This window comes from Lagenorhynchus albirostris, chromosome 5 (genome assembly GCF_949774975.1).
Source record: "Lagenorhynchus albirostris chromosome 5, mLagAlb1.1, whole genome shotgun sequence".
Lineage (NCBI taxonomy): Eukaryota > Metazoa > Chordata > Mammalia > Artiodactyla > Delphinidae > Lagenorhynchus > Lagenorhynchus albirostris.
The window spans coordinates 77,222,774-77,241,809 of record NC_083099.1 but is presented as its reverse complement, the minus strand read 5'-3'; the positions used below and the strand labels follow the sequence as shown (position 1 = coordinate 77,241,809).

Below are 19,036 nucleotides of genomic sequence, written 5' to 3'. Positions count from 1 at the left end.
TCTGGCCGCCCTCCCATCACCAGAATGCTCTCGGAACATCTCTGGGGACTTGGCCCTGACCTTCACCTGCAAATCACACCTGATTTCCTGTGTGTCTCCTCCCTGGTCTGTGTTGACCAGGTACCAGGTCTGTGGTACCTCCTACCTTCTTCCCACCTTTCTCCTGGTCCTTCCTCCTCCTCCTCAGCTGAGGGTTTTCCTGACTTCTCTCCCTGGACCCCGACCCCTGAGACTTCACTGACCTTGAGGCTCACTCTCCAGCCTGGAGGACACCTGCATTGGGGCGTCTTGTCCACATGTCTGCACCCAAGCTTATTATCACCTTCCTCAACATAAGACAGAAGCCTCTTCTGCTGGTGCTGCTTCCCAGTTCTTCCAGTTTTGGTTCTTGTTCCATTTCTGAGCACAGAATCCTTGGGTCATTTTAGCCTCTACTCTCTTTCTTCCTCGCTTACATATGAATAATCATTGAGTTCTGTTGTTTTTCCCTTGAGGCTCTTGGATTGACCCATTTCACTCCACTTGGGCAACCACCCAGCAGGTCCCTTCACTCCAGCCTTCTGACGACTGTCCAGTCTGAGATGGGGCCAGAAGGGGCTCTTGAGCCAGGCTTTGAAGACCCCACCCTCCACCCCAGCCTGGCCCCATCTGCCTTCTCCCACCACTCTCCAGCCCAGACCCTCTCTGACTGCCCTAGGTCTGTCTGGTTTCCGTGGTCCCTCTGGGTCTCCTGAGAGCTGTCATGGACTTACCTTGTCACATGCTCCCAGCAGGGTACCTCTGCAAAGCTCAAGAGTGTGGCAGCCAGTGTGTCTGTCTTGTTTATTATGCTGGACAAACAGGGCTTTCAAGGGGCCAGGTGCTCCTAGTCTAGGGGCTGGAATAGGGATGGGACGAGATGAAGAGGAGATGGACCCTCCATAAAGGGTTCTTAACCAGGCCAGCCGCAGACCGTGAGTTTAAGCCCCAGCATCATTGTATTTCTGGCGGAGCTGAAGCTCTCTGCTGTGTGAGGGTGAACACTGGCTCAGAGCCTTTGGTGGCTGGCTGAAAAGTGGTTTGTTTACTCTGAGAGTGGCTGTTGGTTAGAGGACCTGAGGGACTCGCCGGGCTTTCTAGGAAGGAAGCTGTGGATAAGCCTTGAAACTTGGTGCTCTTGTGGTTTTTGCTGTAGACACTTTGCTGTCGCTTGGCCCAGCTGCACCCTGCTGTACTACCCAGGCAGGTGGGCACTGAGCCTGCCCTCCCTTCCCCTTTCCTGCTCCCCTGTCCAGAAGTGCAGGTGCCGGCCAGCCTCCGGAGAGCTGGTCTTCGGGTCAGAGTCCTGAGGCACTGGGCAAGGGTAATTGTTTTTCTGACTGGCCAGGTTATTTGAGGATTTAAAACAGCAGTGTCCAACAGATTCTTGTATTTTTTTCCTTTAACCATGTGCACTCTGCTATGGACCTTTTAGTCTGAAGTGCGTTAGCTCCCTGGGAGCAATGGAATAACGTGATAATAAGGTGGGATGAACTTTTTGGTGAGCTCTCAAGGTCGCTGCATGAGGGCAGGGGGTCCTCAGGCATCATGCACTGCCCTGCTGGGGCAGAATAAGGGAGAAATCATTCTTGGACAGCTCCTCCTGATGGTTTTACCCTGGGGAGAAGGGTAAAGTTGCAACCAATGGCAGATTATATTTAGAAACGCTAAAATATGGCCACATTTCCATCTCCTACTCTGCTGAGATGGAAATTTGTATTATATATTACGGTAACTGATCCTATTAGAGTGCTTTATGATTTATAAAGCATTTTCGATAAGTTACCCCATTTCATCCTCACAGCTGTCCCACGAGGGAGGTATCATTTTCTCCACATCAGATGCGAAGCACTAAGCGTCTAAAAGATAGAGTGATGTTGCCCGGGCATCTTAGCTGTTGAGTGGTAGAGCTCAGACTCAATGTGAGACTTCTGGCTACAAAGAGGCAGTGGCATGAGAGGGCCTGGGGTCAAATAGAGAGACTGGGGTTCAGATGCTGGACCTGCTTCTTATTAGCTGTGTGACTTCCGTCAGATTATTTAACTGATCTATAAGATCAAGCATATAGGATAATCTGTAGTTGCCTCTTCCTATTGACCACATTCCTCTGTCCTCTGTCCTTGTTCCATTCTGGGCTGTTTGCTCCGTGGGGTCAGGACATTTGTTCTGGGACTTCTCTTCACCATCAACATGGTACTTCTTGCCTCTCTCCTCTGTTCGATCCCTTGTTTCCTAGGTTCCATGTCTTTCTCATTTTTTATTTATTTCTTGTTTTGGTAGAGCATGAGTTCCAGTTGCTTCCTGAGAATGGGAAATTTGGTGGTAAATTTTTCACATCTGAGACCTTAAGTCTGTCTGAGTCAATCTCTACTCACAATTGACAGGCAGTTTGGCTGGTTATAGAATTCCAGTTGGAAATCATGTTACTTGGGGAATTGTGGAGGCAATGCTTCATTGTCTTTTGGTATGCTGATGAAATGTCCTATGCCAGTTCTGACCCCTGATCTTTTGTGTGTGATGGTTTTCTTGTTTTGTTTTGTTTTGTTTCCCTTTGGAACTTTCAGAATCTCCTCTTTGTCAGCAGTGTTCTGAAAATTTTCAATGATGTACTTGGTGAGAGTCTTTTTTTTATTGGTGATGTTGGGCCCTCTCACCTGGAAACTCAACATCCTTCAGTTCTGGGATATTTTCTTGAATTATTTCCTTGATAATTTCTTTTCCTCTGTTTTCTTCTTTTTCTTTAGTTCCTTTAATTTGGCTCTTGCACTTAGTGAATACCTATTATTTGTCTTATCTTGTTCTGCTTTTTATTTCTTGATCTTTTTGTTTTATTTCATAGGAGTTTTTTCAGTTCTACCTTCAGCCCTATTGAAATTTTTTGTTTTTGCACGGATTTTACTTTCTGAGAGGTTTTCATTGTTCTCTTTGACTATTCCTTTTCCATAGCATTCTATTCTTGTCTTATGGATGCACCATTTTATTTCTCTGAGGATAATAATTTTAGTTGTTTTCTTCTGTTCTTTTTAAGTTTCATCTTTCCATTGTTTTGTTCTCATCTCTGTCTTTGTGTTGAGGGCTTCCCTCAGACGTCTGGTGAATCTTGGTTATCTGTGTGTAATGAAGATCAAGACATAGGCTGTGGGTTGCAGACTCTTGAGTGTGGGGAGGGGGTGGAGGGCACTTGTTTACTGGGAGGGCCTCACAGTGGGTATTTGAATGGGAAGTCAGCTGTTTCATTGGAAGAGTCTCCAAATCACTATCTTTTGGTTGTTTTTCTTATGCTCCTCAGTTAACCTAGAGAAAAATTCTCTAACCTACTTGGGGGGGGTCAGATTGGCAACATTCTGGAAAAGGGAAGGGAGATGCTGGGGGGTAGGGGCTTAGGGGAGATCTCTAGGTTCAATTTGTCCATACTCCCTCCCACCTTTGCCTGGTGTCTCCTGGCAGAGCTTTTCTTATTCAGTCTTTGTAGATGGTAACCCCTGTGTTTTCTGCCGGCTAGGCAGGGGGCTGTGTGGGTTGGGTGAGGGGATCTGCTGTGTGACAGCTCTTTGTTCAAACATTTAACAACCGCCCCTTCCCTGCCCCTGCTTTTCAGCCCACCTCTCTTCATGCCTGCGGAGGTGCCTGGTACTTCTAGGGCCCAAGGTTTTCTAGGGTTTTCTGTGGGAGAATTGGCTTGTTTCTTGTTGGCTGATCTCCTGAGATCATTGGCTAAGTGGGGAGAGTGGAAAACCCCTCACCCATCCATTCCCACCCTAAACGGGATCACATTAAGAGGTGATCATACTTCCCTGTGGACTTGGGGCTTTGGTGCTGCTAGGTGGGATGGAGTTTTCACATGGCTCCAGTGTGTGGTGTTTGGGTGCAGTGTAGGGTACAGACATTGACCTCCCAGAGAGGTCGTGATTGAAAGGATGGCAAGAATGTCCATGCAGCGTGCTTATGTACCTGTGCAGTCCATACGGCTTCATAAAAAAGATGAAGGGTGAGCTGGTGACTAGAAGTGGTCCGGAAGAGTCCCTGCGGGAGGGGGGGCGATTTGGTGAGGGGATGAGGCGAAAGGCAGGTGTAGAGTTGAGAGGAGGAGGGGTGAGCCTTATCCCTCCCAAGGCAGCTGTGCCTAGAGGCAGCACATCTGGGGCACCCCTTCTTGCTCAGCCCCAGCCGGGACCTGAGACTCATGGTCCTTGGCTCCTTGATCCCCAGGTGGTCCTGCCGACGTGGCTGTCCTCTACAAAGTTCTCCTCACTCGTCGAGAGAATCTCTGACCCCAAGGACTTGAAAAAACTTCTCAGGACCCGGAATAACGTGCTGGTGCTTTACTCCAAATCTGGTGAGTGTCCCTCCTGGCCTTGGGGCCATCGTCAGGGATGCGGCGGGATGGAAAGGAAGGAACGGGGACAGAAGTGGGAGGCACTAAAGTGCCTGAAGTGGGACTAAAAACCTCTCAGGGAAGGTCCGTCAGAAGATGCAGGGGTGTCAGTTCTGCTGCTTTTGGATCCCTAAGAGGGCGTTTCAGTTCCCTTTTACCAGTGTTTCTTAGGAAAAGCCCTCTGGAGTCCCTCAGTACCTCAGGGGGAGAGGACGTGTGTGTGAAGGAGGACAGAGGACAGTGACCACCCGGCATGGACGCTCTGGCTCTCTGGACGGCACGGCCGGCCCTGCCAGGGCGTGCTTCGCCAGAGCTGTTGATTAATCGACTGGGCCAACCTGTCGCCAGCTGAATTGGTCCCAGGCTTGGGGGAACGCACCCAGGCTGGCAGCCCTGGCCCTGCCTGGCCCCAGTCTGTCCCGCTCTGGGGTCAGAACAAGAGACTGAGTTTGGAGTGGGCTCCACGCTCAGGACAGGGTGGCTTCAGCGGGGGTAGGACTAGTGGTTTGCCTCTTCTGACCTTGAAGCTGGCGAGGGCATCACGGATGGAGAGAGGTTTGCTCAGCTCTTGGCCGCGACTTTGAACGTCTGACTGCTGATGCTGTTCCAGCAGAGTTAAGTGTTTTCGCTGCTCCCAAGGATGCCAAGTATTCTGTGCCCTGAAGGAGCAGCGGCCAGTGGCGGGGCTGGTTCCGGGCACAGCTCTCCCTGGCAGCTCATCCTCGACTCCCATTGGCGTGGGGCACCGATGGATGTTTTGGATATGTGTCCCTCGTGAACCTGCATCCTCCAAGCACCCGGGCACGTGCTTGCCCTTCCCAGGGCCTGGCACACACTCCCTGGGGTTGTTGTTGGGAGCCCGGCATGTGACTAGCATTCCTTTCCTGTCGAGAATAGGGGGAAACCAAGGCAGGGGAAAAGCAGAGTTGCTCCTGAGGCCTGGGGTCTAGGGCCCTGGACCAGCGTGGCTCAGCCCCCTTGGCTGCTTCCGGAGCTGGGGGGTCGTCAGTGCCCTCCAGGGACTCGCTCAGGTCCTTCCCTGGGTGGGTCCCCTCACATAAGCTCATCTTCTTAGAAGGACTCTGACAGGAACTTGTGTGACACACTCTCATTTGCTGCTTTGCTGTGAGGTTGCGGGTAATGTCCAGTTGAGGGAGGAATTAGAGTTCAGGGAGAACAGCTGCCTGATCTGAGGTCTACCAGCCAGTGGGCGGTGGAGCTGGTCCCGCTGCTGCCTCCGCCTCGCTTCCTCTGCTGGAGCGCGCGGAGAGATGTTCTGAGTCTGCAGCGACAGGAGGCTCGCCACCAGGAAAGGATTCGGAAAGGAGAGAGTGGGAAGGCGAGGTGTCCAGACCAGGGCTTGCAGGGGCCGGAGGCAGGGCTGGGAGCGCTCTTGTTTTCTCTCGGGCCGTCGCCCAGCCTCTGTCTCTGCCTCTTGGTAGTGGAACTCTCAGTGCTGCCTGTGTGCCCGGCTCCTCCCTGCTTTGGACCGCTGGTCGCGGGCCGGGTGATTTTGCCTCCTTGCCTCTTGCCCAGCCCTGCTCCTGAGACTTGGGGACCTCCCGGGGCTTTGGGAGCAGTGCCGGGAACTGGCTTCTCTCCCCCCCACGCCACCCCTTCCAGCCAGTGCCTCCCCTTCCACGGCTGAAAGGCAGGGTTGGGAGGGCCTTCACATGGCTCTACATTCCCTCCCCTGCCTCCCAGAGCCCAGCTGGAAGGGTGGGGGGTGGCCTTTCCCACCTCGGCTGCGCCCCCTCCTCCTGTGGGCCTGGGGGGTTCCTGGGAGGGCCTCCTGCAGGTGGCTCCGTGCACGGCTCTTGCGGGATGCTTTCCGTTCGCTGCGTGAAAGGCTCAGCGTGCTTTGTGTTCACAAACAGCTTCCGTTAGCCACACTAGAAGAGGAGATCTGAGGAGGTAGCTAGTTCGCATATAATTTCTGCTTGGCTGTGGAGTGTGTCCTGTGGTTTCTGCTGGGGGAAGGCGGCAGGCAGCCTGCGCTCTCCTTAGTGTCTGCGTGGAGGCCCTTGCCAGGGAGCTCACAGGGGTGACGGGGCAAGGTGACAGCCTGGCCACAGCCACCCAGCAGTGGACCGCTGCAGGCTGGCAGCGTGGAAATCCTGGCCACAGAGGCTCCGTTTCTAAGCACCCGCCTTCCTAGTTTCCAGGGGCTTTGCCCAATGCCTCTTCCTTTCTCATGTTCATCTGCCCGGCCCCGGGGCGTAGTCCACGGTCCTGCGGTTGTCCCCCAAGGTACTGCCAGTGCTGGGAAAGAGGGCTGTGAAAGTGACTTGTGTACATTTAGTATCAGTCCATCAGAGACTAGTGTCACACGTAAACCTCATTAAATCACCACGTTGTACCGAGTCCCTAGGTGAGTGTGTGACACACAAGTGAAGGAAGGGTCTGGTCTCTCCCTTGTCAGCTCCCAGGTTGGGCACCAGGGCAGACCAGTGTGGAATCAGCAGACTCGGTCCCGGCTTAGTTATAGAATTGTAATTGTTCGGTTATAGGATTTTCAAAATGTGTCCCAGAATAGTAATGAGTCAGAGAGTCTACTGGAAGTTGAGGATCCGGCCGAGAGATTCTGGGAAGAGTGAGGCGTGAGGTGTGGCTTGAAGGCGGGTTAGGGTTAGGGTTCTGCGTCTGTGAGGATGGCGGGAGCAGAGCTTTCTGAGAAGAGCTGGGCTGTTCTTAGAGAACCGTTGCCGCAGGGACGACGTTCTAACTGGTGCTCAGGACCTCACCTCTAGGACTGGTCTCCATCCTTCCCTGCCCCTGAGGGAAGATGGCAGGGGAGGCCATGGTGCACTTGGGTACAGATGTTTAATTTTCTGTTTTTTCACAGAGGCTGCAGCTGAAAGTCATCTCAGGTTATTGTCTACTGTGGCCCAGGCAGTGAAAGGACAAGGCACCATCTGCTGGGTGGACTGTGGGTATGTCCTGGGGATGTGGGGTATGGTGGCTGGAGGGCCGGGCGTGGGCTCTGGTGGGTGGGGTGGGACTTGTTCCTGATTGATACTCTGGGAGAGGGAATGTGATGGAGAGATGGCTGCAGAAGGCCCCCACCCCCACCCCCGGCCCAGCAATGCTGCAGGACGCTGTGGGCTGGAGGAGGGGCAGGTGTGGCTCCGCTCCTGTCTTTCCGGCCCCGCCCCTCTTCTTCCCTCTTCCGTAGTGCTTTTGCTTTTTACTCTGTTGTCCTGTGTCACCTGATTTTGCCTCCTCAGTGGGTGGCAGAGGGGGCCTTGGTGCCCAAAGAGGCAAGATGATTTCCAGGGCCACTCGGGGGGCTTGCTTATTGGGTGGGGGGGTCTGTAGCCCGGGCCCTTAATAGAGGACTCCAGTGCCCACGGTGCAAAAGCGGTGGGGCCAGCTGACGACCTGTCTGTTGCCTTGGCCCCAAGGTGGCTCCGTTAGATGTGTCAGTCCTGGACAGGTGGCTCAGTCCTTCCGGCTCTCTCCTCTGGCCTGCGTCCCTACCCCCACGCGTCCTGATGATGCTGCTGTGAGCTACTTCTCGTCCTGCCTCGCCTGCCCCTCCCGGAGACTTCCTTGTCGGTGTTGCGGTGGCAGAAGCAAGCGCCAGCCCGTGGGAGGGAGAGCTGCTTCTGAGTGTGGCGAAGGGGGCTCTTGCTCGAATTCCTCTGATGCTTTTGAGTTTGGGAGTTTTGAGTCCACGGTGTGCTCAGCTTCCCTTTCCTTTCAGTCATTAGGAGTAATTGCCACATCTCCCTGTGTTCAGTGCTTTTGCTGCTGGGATTTCTATACACACACCTTTTGTCACATAATTAGCTCCCAGTTGGGCATAGATCGGCAAAAACAGAGCAAAGACACATAGACAGTGAAACATACGGAAAAGGTCGGGAAGAATAGGATTATTCTTTGCACGTTTGTTGAGCACTGGCTGCACGCAAGGCACTGCGCTGCACTTGGTGGATGCCAGCATTTACATGTCCTTTTGACAAGGACAGGAGGTGTTTCCAGAGCCGCTGAGCGCAGCCACTCCTCACCTGGACTTGGAGTTTATCGGGAGTGTGGGCTTGGGAAGAGGAGAGGAGAGGAGCATAGGCGGTATTTCAGTCTTGTTAGTACGGGGACGAGGTGGGCTCTCCTGGGAAGAGAGGCAGTTCTTTTCCTGCATGGCCCATAAAGATCTCTGTAACCTTTACTGTCTCTGTCTTTGCCCGAGTCACAAGCCCTGCCGCTACCCTGTGGGGTTCAGTGAGCTTTTATGGGCTCCACTCCAGTGCAATCTTCCGCTTTATTCTGAGTTCTAAGTGGCTATTTTGCAAATGAACTTCTGGGACACAACAGTTTTATAAGTTGATAACCTCAAGCTGGTCCTGCCCATCGTTGGAGAGAATTGAAGGAGATTCATATTTTGGCAAAGCACTGAATGAGACCAGGAGAAGTCTTAGCCAGTCGGTGTTTGCTGTAGGGTGTGTGAGTGTGTGTGTGTGTGTGTGTTTGTGTATGTGCGCGCATGTACACACACACGTGCCTGTCTGGCCTCACGCCTCCCAGTTGATTCAAACACCAGCGAAATGGAACAGACGGCTCACTAGACAGTTGGCGAGACTGTAGCTGTTGGTTACTTCTAGTTCATAGTTGGGCTGGAAGTGTTCTTATCTTCCAGGTGTGTCTCTGTCTCCCATATTTTACTAGGCGTGATCTCTGTGACTGGCAAAGTACTAAAGCCTATTAGAGGGGACAGGGTGCTTTGGAATCTCCACGCCCAAAGATGACATCAGTCCTGCCAAGCTGACAGAGCCTCATCACAGGGAGTTCTCATCAGGCTGGTAGGTGGCAGAAGTGGGCAGAAGAGCTTCGTTTAGCTGCGCCATCCATCTGGGTCCAGTCAGCAGACATTCCCGAGCACTTACTCTGTGCTTTGAGGGACACACATGGCTAACAGTGTCCTCGAGGAGCTCAGTGTGCAAGGAGGAGAGGAAGCAGACACCTAGCCAGGTGATTAGTCACTTCGTTCTGCCTGGAAAGGTTGAGGAAGACTTCACAGAGGAGGTCGAATTCAAATTTGGGGCAAAGACCTCAGAATAGCAGGTCTTTAAAGTGCCCTGGCTTTCCCTGCAGGCAGCTCCCTGTGGTGTGGGCCCCTCGGGTCATCTGGCCCTGGACAGGCAGGACTTTATGGGGCCAGGGTTAGTGTGTGAACACAGACCAGGAATAGAATTCAGGACTCATTTGGAGACATGCTGTCTGGAATCAATAAAAGTGCAAATGGGAGAAATAATCCTGTGACTTTTGATGTTCTAAAATGAAAATCTGGGGGGGCACCTTAGAGCTTAAAAGAGGTAACCTTAAGACAAAAGGATCGACTGTTCGCATAATTGCTACTCACTTTATGCCTTTAAGAGGAAGTATAAACTGCAATATTAAATAGCTTTTAAAAGTTTAGATGGGTAGGTGGAATATGGAGCTGTACTGGATGATGTTGGAAGCAGGAATACCTGGGTTCGAGTTTGAAGTCAGAGGCAGGATACAGCTAAATCTTCCCAGAACAGCCAAAGGGATAGAACTCGGGGCTCTGGTCCGTGCAGGGCACCCTGGGTGGCAGTTCACGGATCACCGTTACACAAAGAGATCCCCAAGGACATGAGCCGGTTCTGCCCGTCTGCTCAGCCACTCCTGCTCTGAGACTTCTGAATGTGCCCCGTTAATTAAGGGAACCCACCGTGTGCACTCCGGACCCTGTGATGACAGCCCTCAGCTGTTGTCCTAAACGCACTCAGTCTGTGTTTATGAGTCTGAATGAGACGCCCTGGGATGGGCAGAAGCGCTCCGGTGGGTGCACTCTGCGGGAGAGTGAGCAGGGGAACAGCAGGCGGGCAGCCAGAGCACAGCTGCCCTCGAGTAGGCCCTGCTGTGTGTGGTTCCCCACCTCTGCTTCCTGCCCTGCCAGTGAAGGGTCGGAGGTGGGAATGGGGATGCCAGGGCTTGGGGTGGGTGATGGCCCCTCTGCTTTCCCCCCTTAAAAGGCAGGTGAGGGGGACAGAGGGCATCCTAGGGGGAGAGAAGACAGTGCTCCGGGGTGAGGCGTCTGTAGAGGTGTGTGCAGTAAACACAGGCCCCGGTTGAGGGGTCAGCTCCACTACTTACTAGCCCCATGACCCTGGACAGGTCGGTTACCCTGAGTCTGTTTCCTCATCTGTGAAATGGAACAATAATACGTATTCTGCCTTCTTACCGGGTCTGTGTTGAAGATCTTTGTAGAATAGAATTTAATGTGAGATCCCATTCTACTCTTGTTGTCTTTCATCTGGGCCAGACTGTCAGGACATTCCAAGAAGCTGGAGGGAGGGAAATGCTGTGTTTGTCTTCAAGAGCTTTTCCTTGGATGAGGACCCCTTGGTCACTGTGAGGACGCTCCTGAAGAAACTTCTGGGTGTGAGAGTCAGCCCAGTGGACAGGGTGTTTTGCTTTGGCCCTTAAAAGCTATGCGGTGCTGTGGAACTTGGAGGACTGCAGGTCAGGAGGCCTGGCTCTGAGTCCAGGCTCTGACAGCAAATAGATGTGGGACCTTTGGCAAGTCACTGCCCCTCTCTGGGCTTCAGTTTGCTCTTGTGTGAAATATGGAGTTGAATCTTCCAAGTTGCTCCCATCCCTGCATAGCCTGGTTCAGAGCGTTCCGGAAGCTGCCAGGCTCATACGTGTGTACACATACGTGCTCGTGTGTATGCATGTGTATACAGACCCATGTATTCATGGAAATGTGTGGGAGGCTGTGTCTTCCAGTCTTCGTGTCTCTCCCCACCCTGGGTGTCTGCCTCGTACGTCTCTCCGGTCCCTCCCTCTCAGCATCTCTCCTCTCTCCCGCTTTGTTCCCTCTCCCTTGATAGTTTCTGTTGCTCCTTCCCTTCTCGGGTCCCTGCCTCCCCCATTCTTTTGGTCTTTTTCCTCCTCTCTTCTGTGTGTGGATATTTCTTCTCTTTTTCTTGCTTTTCTGGTGCTTTCCTCCCCGCTCCTGCCTGCGTGCCGGCAGGCACACATACCCCTCTCCGCTGGGCCCCGGGCCCCCGTAACCTGTGGCTCTGAAGTGTCCGTAGGGTTTCTGGCTTCTGTCCAGGGATTTGTCAGCTCTCCCTTCCCCTCACTCCACCTCCTGGCTCAGATCTCAGCAGCCACGCTCGGGTTGGCTGGTGGTAGTTGTCCAGCTCTCAAGTGGGTTGAGTGTGAGGGAGTTGGTATTCCCCACGTGCCCTGCAGCCTGGCATCGGGGCTCGGCCTTGGCACGGAGGGCTGCTTTCTGGGCGGCGGAGCCGGAGCCAGCAGGCAGGAGCCATGCCCGGGGTGCTAATTCCTGGGGCTGGTTCTCACGGGGCTGAGGCTGCCCGATGGGGCGCCTGCTGCCTTCTTTTCCTGAGGGTTTAAGGTCATTACCTTACCACCTGCTCTCATTCTCCCATCTGCTTTCTTTCCCCTGGAGCAGTGCTGGCTTCCCAGATCCAAGACGTGGGGCCTGCCAGGGCAGGCATAACATATTTTGAAGCCCATGTTTTCTTCCAAAAATGATTCGAACTTAGCATTTGCTCCTTTACATGTGAGCGTGTTGAAATTACCATGGGATAAAGCAGGCTTCCAGAAGAGACGCCGTGTTTTGTGTCGTGGCTTCAGACACCTTGTGGCACACTGCTGTGCCCTCTTGCGGGTGACGTGTCCCCCCGGGACTGCTGGGCCGGGGAGGCAGGTGGAGGATGAGAAGGCACGCTCTTCTTTCTCGTATTCCCATCACTCTCATGAGCTCTGCTACATGATGCCTTCTTGAGGTTGGCACCAAGGGGGACAGCCAGACTCCTGTTGTGGGAGTCCCTTCATCATCAGGGCTAGTGACCAGCCACCCAGGTCCAGGCAAGTTGAAGGCCCAGCTGTTCTAGGCTGTTCTCTGTCTCCTGCCTTTGCCCTCCGGCTACCTCCTTCCACATTGTCCCCTGCATGGGGCACCTTGCAGGCATGCTGACGGTGTTGTTTTGCTCACTCGCTCCTTATCTTGCATTTTTTTCACGTCTCTGAAGTGGGGGCCCGTCCCACCTCTCCTCTGCTACCCACCCTCTGGGGTCACAGGTCCATCCACTCAGAATCCCGTGTTAGACCCGAGCAGATGGAAGAAAGGGATTTACCCCTTCTTTGCTGGGGAAAGGGACCCCAGGAAGGCTGAGTTGGCCACGGCACACGGTGTCCAAGACAGGCTGGGGGCCCCGCCTCTGGTCCTCAGTGTAGTCCGCTTTCTACCCGCTGCCGGAGGCGGCCCAGCCTCCACCCTCGGTCCTGGCTTCTGGCTCCTGGTCCATCCGTCAGGATACAGGCAGCCTGCCTTGATGCTTCAGTAATACTTGACCCTGTAGGGGAATAGAGAGCTCCATCCAGCTCACATGGGCAACTCCCGCATTCTGCAGCTTGGGAAACCAAGGGCCCTGCCAGAGGCCACAGGCTGGCTAGCGGCAGAGCCAGATCTAGAAGCCATCAGTCACTCCAACTGACAGTGACTCCGGGGAGGGTTTGATACTTAGGCTGCGACTTCTCAAAGTCGAGTACCTCCCCTTCCCGAGCCTCCAGCACCTTATTTCTTCTCTTTCTTCCTACTCTTACCCCCCACCTTTCATCCCTGGGTCTGACTCCCAGGAGTGTGAGTTGCCAGTCTCTTGAATGATCGCCACTGCACGTGTACATCTAGTAAACACAACGCCACGTACCTGCAGCCACTCTGCACTGCTGGCCAGCAACCCACATCAAAGTCAAACGAAAACGCCCATGTGTATGTGCCTATCTGGGTCAGGGGTGGGGAGGGAAGTGTGAAAAGGCCTCGGTGACCTTTCACATTCTCTGTAGAGGAGAGCCCAGGGAGGTGGGGGAGGAGGGGATGTAGCAGGTCATGGGTGAGTAAATGGGCAGAGGGTGTTGAGGCTCCAGCCTCCCCAGCAGAAAAGGCTGGTTCCTGCAGGACAGTTGGGGGTGGCAGATGAGGACCTCTGCATGGCCAGTCCACTCTCTGTGGTTGTCCCCTCCCTCTCCATCCCCGGCAGAACAGCTCATTTTCCTGCTCACTGCCTTTGTCTTTTCCCCCCAGAGCCTCAGTCACTGGCTAGAGAAGGGCGGCAGCACAATTAATTGTGCATAATCTATCAACCCAGATCCTTTTAAGTCCCTGAGCTTGGGTAATTTCTCCCCTTCCTGAACTCTTATGACTTTTATTGACCTGTGCAATTAGTGCGCACACACACGCGTGCACGCGCGCGCGCGCGCACACACACACACACACACACACACACACACACACACACACACACACACACACACACACACACACACACACACACACACACACACTCTCTGAGAGACAGAATCGTAGGAGGGAGGGGAGCCAATCTGAGAGCGCACTGTCAGGATTTTTCACCTGGCAGGATTCCTGGAGCTCAGTAGGCAGAGCCCAGAGAGCCAGCAGTGAGTGCCTCATCCCAGCGCAACAGCCGGCATCATTCACTCGCTCACTCAGGCTATTTATAGAGCGCCTGCTATGTGCCAGCAGCTGTTGGAACCCTGGGGAACCAGCTATGAACAAAATAAAGCCCTCGGCTTGGTGGAGCAAGCCTTTCTGATGGGGGCTGACGGTGGACATGCTGGTCAGGTGTGGAGACAGCGGGGAAGGGCATGTGACAGTGCTGGATGAGGGGGGCTGAGGCTCTGGGGTCTGTGCCAAAGATGCTCAGAGAGGACGGGAGGCTGGCTCCCCACCTACCCCTCGGAGAATGTGTGCGTGTGCGTGTGCGTGTGCGTGTGTGTGTGTGTGTGTGTGTGTGTGTGTGTGTGTGTGTAGGGGGGCAGGGAAGAGGAGAGAATCCTCGGGGAGTGTCCTATAACTTAAGGAGGGGAGAGGGTTGCACAGAGTCTGCCACAAGGAATCCTGTGGCAGTGACAGAGCTGTGGTCACTGGACAGCTGTGGGGGCCATAGGCTGCGGGCTGGGCTGGATGTGCTCTCGGGGAACCTCCGTGCCCCTCCAGCTTTACCCAGTGTCTTTGGAGTGTTGCTCCTAAGCCTGGCCTGGGCTCACCGGGAGAGTGACACTTTTCCATGGAGTGGGTTCCCACACAGCCGGCAGGGATTGGGGTTGCAATGATGGGCCCCATCGCTTCTCTCTCTGCTTTGTAAAGTCATAGGCAGAGGCTGCCAGCCAGGCTCAACGGAGGAGAGAGCTGACATGGGGCTGCCTTGCAGTCTGGGTGCCCCCGCTGGATGCCAGCATGGGGCGAGGGGGGCCGTGGCCACCTGGACCTGGTTCCTGCCGCAGCCACTATTTGATGTCACATTTGGGTGGACGGTGGGTGGTCACAGAAACGGTTGCACGCAACAGAACAAAGCCGGACAGGGAAAGTGCCAAGGGAACAGTTATAAACATCTAAGTCGAGCCTTCCTGTCTCCCCTGGGGCAGGGAAACGGCGCCTCAGACGCAGTTGTCACACACAGACCCTCTGCCTGTCAGTGTGGCTTCTCCACAGAGCGCCCTCAGGACAGGGCAGACCAAACTGTAATCGCCACCGTCAGTGGAGGTGAGCCCAGCAACCCCACAGGGCTCTAGGGTAAGAGTTCAGCCACTGGCTGCGTGGGCTGCCCTTATAGGGCCTCCTGATGCACGCTCTCAGCCCTCTGGGTCCCCTCCGCAGCCCAGCTTATCCCTTCTCTCTGGACTCCCTATCTCAGAAGGCCCTTTCCAGCCTGAGGGAGAGGCCACAGCCTTTCCTTTCTAAGTGCTTCGTGTGTTTCTTTAGTCCCCTGTTTGCTGGGGGTGCCGATGGGGGGTGCCGGAAGCTGCAGCGGCTGCAGTGATGGCCACCACAGGTAGGGCTACGCAGGGAGGGAAGGCTCTGGGCTTGGGCTGGGCTGGGGGGCCCCTGGGAGTGCCTGACACTCTCCCTCTCCGACCCACACACCTGTCCCGCAAGACATTCTTCTTGAACTGCAAACTGCACATTTACACTTAAAATGAGGTCCCATAATTTTGCTTGTCCGTCGAGGAGTGTGGCTTTTAGAATTGAGCTGAATGGTGTAATTAGTCCATCTGCTCTGGGGCTGGTGCTCAGCTGTGTGAAGCTGGTGGCTGTCGAAGGTGCTGAGGTAGGTAAAACAGGTGGGAGCCGACAGGACTTCCCTCAGGTGGCTGTCATCCCTGGCAGAACAAGGTTTCTCATGCGGTGTAGACACCGGGGACCAGTGGGTGTGGGTGTGGGCGGAGGTGCCCTCGCTGAGTCCATTGAGATGTGGGGAAGGGTCCTGCAGTGAGGAGCACGGCCCTGCGGGCACGGTAGCTGGCTGCCTCTGGCTGGCTGTCGGGCAGACCTGGCTGAATGTGGTGAGGTGGTGGGGGGGCCGTGAGAACAGGTGAGGTCTCTGGGGGCACCGGCATAGGGCACACGGGAAGCCGAACCTCGTGGGGGGGGGCAGAGATGTTGGGGAGAGGAGGAAGAGCAGAGCAGGGCAGGGGCAGGTGTCAGAATCACCTGGGAGGCTCCTTAAAACACAGTCGCTCGAGGACCCGCCGGGAGTTTGGACTGAGCAGGTGTGGGCTGGGGCTGAGAATTTGCACTTCTGACAGGTTCCTGGGTGGTGGTGATGCTGCTGGTCTAGGGGCCACATCTTGAGATCCCTGGTCTAATGGAAAGGGAGCCAAGATTAGAGGAGGTCGTGCACGAGCACTCGGTAAACGGTGAATGGCACCCGGCAGACTCTTCGTATGAGAAGAGTTGCAGGAGTGTGATATTGCAGACGCTAGCACTTCACCAAACCTTTCCCCTTTGTCATTTCGGCTTTTGTCAATACCTGGTCAGATTTCATAACTCCTTCAACATCGCAGACCATTTCCCTCCTACTCTGGTTTGATGGTATATAGCAGGTGGCATGTGGCACACATCAGAGGTGTAAAAACAAAAACTTGCTGGGGCTGCAGGTAGAGCTTCTGAAGTCGTGATCTGCGGGAGGGTCAGGGAATCAGTATGCTTAAAAACTTCCCCAGGTGATTCTCATGAGCAGCCAGGACTGGGAACCACTGTCCTGAGCTTATTTTCCTTCTTAGAATGGACCATCTGCCTTCTAAGCTCCTGGGGCACTTCCTTTGTCTGGATCCATCACGTTGCCCCTTACAAGTAGTGATGTGTCCTCCCCACCTGCTTGCCCCTGTCTTTCCAAATCAGTCCAGATCCTGTTGGTTTCTCTACTTCCTCCTGTTCCCTGAGAGCCCATGCGTAGTGAGGGCCTCACTTGCTACTGAGAATTCCAAGCTACCTGCCTTACTCTTGGGCCACCAGCAAATTTTACTCCGTTAGCACCTTCGTGAGGGCTTCAGATAACAAGTGTCTTTTTCCTGACATTTGTGTCTTTCAGTGACGCAGAGAGTAGAAAATTGTGCAAGAAGATGAAAGTTGACCTAAGCGCAAAGGACAAAAAGGTCGAATTATTCCATTACCAGTAAGTACATGTGGGCATTTCCAATTTCCAAGTAAATGCTGAAAGCTTTCATTGGTATTCTCAGCAAACCGCGATTTTTAGTGAGATTAATTTTATTTCAGAATGGTTCTTTTTCTGTGTTTACAATTATTTCTTAAAAAAAAAAACTTGACCTGTGTTCAGTAACTGAATCTTACTAAGATGCTGCAGGAAACCAAAGGTAAGTAAGTGTCTTCACAACCATTCCTAAAGTTAACACGTTTTTCTCCTCATTTGACAGGGATGGTGCGTTTCATACTGAATATAACCGAGCTGTGACATTTAAGGTAAATTTCCCTCCCTCATTCTCAGCAGAGGAGGAAGGGCAGAGTGTACAAATGCCCTTCCAAATGACCTGAGGGATCCTCATCTCTAGAACATAGATCAGCAGAATACCTGGAAAAGTTTGTAACTGTTAAACGAGTGGGGATAACTGACCTTGTAGACAGTTTGTGACTCTATCAGCAGTTGTCCAGTGATACGTATGACATCATGCCCTCCCCTGCAAAGGCCTGAGTCTCCCTTCGCTGTGGCTTCAGAGCCCTCCCTCACCTCTGCAGTGGTGTCCACAGGGGCCACCCACAGGCTGGAGGGGGCCAGCTGTGCCCAGGTGAGCACAGTGTTGTAGAACCCGGGCAAAGCAGCACCTCTGGGGCTGATGCAGCTCATTGCAGATGAGATGCCCATGTCAGTGAGATCGTTCCCTGCTACAGATGCAATTCAGAAGGAGATGGAAACGCATCAGTGAAAATAAATATGGAGATCCTCTGACCTGCAGGTGCTGTCCTGTTAATCACAGAGCAGCTCCCCCAGCCCTGAGTCCTTGCACTGCCCTTGGATTCTCCTCCTTCAACATGTGCATTCCCTTCCTCAAATCAGTCTTCTTTTGCCTGTGGTCCAGGCAGCATCCCCCTGCCCTGGCTGGGGCCATGTGTTTCTTCTGTTCCAGCATGTGCTGAACCCACCCTCTCTGACTCTCCTGCTTCTCAGACTGTGTTAGACCCTGGGCTCCTCTCTCATTGTCTCTCTCTTTCCATCTGTTTCCTTCCATTCTTTTCTGTCTGTCCATCTGTCTGTGCAGCTGTGCCCCTCTCCCTCTGCCTCTCTCCCCCCACCCCCTGGTCATTTCTTGTTTATCCATTAACACTTGTTCTTTTTTAAGTTGCTGCAGCTTTTACCGTACACAGCCTCAGCCTGATTACTCATCATCTTAACACCCACTTAGCCACTTAGAGAAAATTCTCCCAACTAGAGTTACTTAACCCCTCTTATTCTGTGTTAAGACATCAGCTGAAGTCCTTGGAGGGAACACGTGCTCCGCAGGAATCAGCCTTCGCTGGGTGGGGTGCGGGAGGTGCTGATGGAGAGAGGGGCGGGGGCTTTCCGTTTTGTGTTTGGAGGTTGTGTTCAGTTTATGTTTAGCTGGCCCTCTGAGGAGTCTGTCCTGGGCTTGTGGAGCAGAGAGCAGCAGCTGCTCAGAACTGCAGTAGCAGGAGAGGAGCCCGGGTGGTCTGGACTTGGCTGGGTGAGGGAGGCCAAGTCCTGGCCTCTGTCTGCCTCCTTACGAAGACCAGGTGTGTGGGACCCGCTTGCTCCCGTCCTTCCTGTGATTTCAGCATCAAGAAGCTGGAGAAGTGGGCTGAGCATTGTACGGGGTCAGGGCCTTGGGCAGAGAGAGGGCATCCTTGGTCCCAGGGTCCCCGAAGTGCGTGGGGCCATCGAGGACTGGAGTAGAGCCCCTGGGGTTCTGCAGGGTGGGGGGCGATGGCGGAGCTCCCCGTGACTGCCTGATGGCTCCCGCTTCTTACAGGGAGCAGCCACGAGCAGAGCCCTCCTTGGTCACGGATCCGTTTTCCTTTCAGGGTTTCTCCAGCCTCTAACTCCGGAAAGATGCAGGAGGCCCCCAGCAGGGTGGGTGCACAGGCTCAGGCTCATGGTCTGGCTGTTGTTGCTGTCACCCTGTACGGTCCTGCGGGGGCCGGGTCACAGGGACTAGGCCAGGGTCCCTAGAGTCCAGAGGCCAGATAAGTGAGAGTGTAAAGAGCGGGGAACTCAAAGAGGGGGCCTTCCTGTATAAGCGGCCTTTTGCTTGTCAGCCGACTGTCCAGCAAAATCCTTACTGTATATGAGTGGTGAGGACCAGAGGTGCCTG

At 54.0% G+C, this 19,036-nt stretch overlaps 1 protein-coding gene across 1 annotated transcript in view; it reads left to right on the top strand.

Annotated features, from left to right (window-relative positions):
• Window positions 1–19,036, top strand: part of PDIA5 (protein disulfide isomerase family A member 5) — a 90,331-nt gene that overhangs the window by 17,220 nt on the left and 54,075 nt on the right. Inside the window, exons 2-5 of the mRNA XM_060150471.1 lie at window positions 4,228–4,354; window positions 7,239–7,326; window positions 16,783–16,866; window positions 17,126–17,171. Coding sequence (XP_060006454.1) covers window positions 4,228–4,354; window positions 7,239–7,326; window positions 16,783–16,866; window positions 17,126–17,171 — 345 coding nt within the window. The remainder of the gene's footprint in view (window positions 1–4,227; window positions 4,355–7,238; window positions 7,327–16,782; window positions 16,867–17,125; window positions 17,172–19,036) is intronic.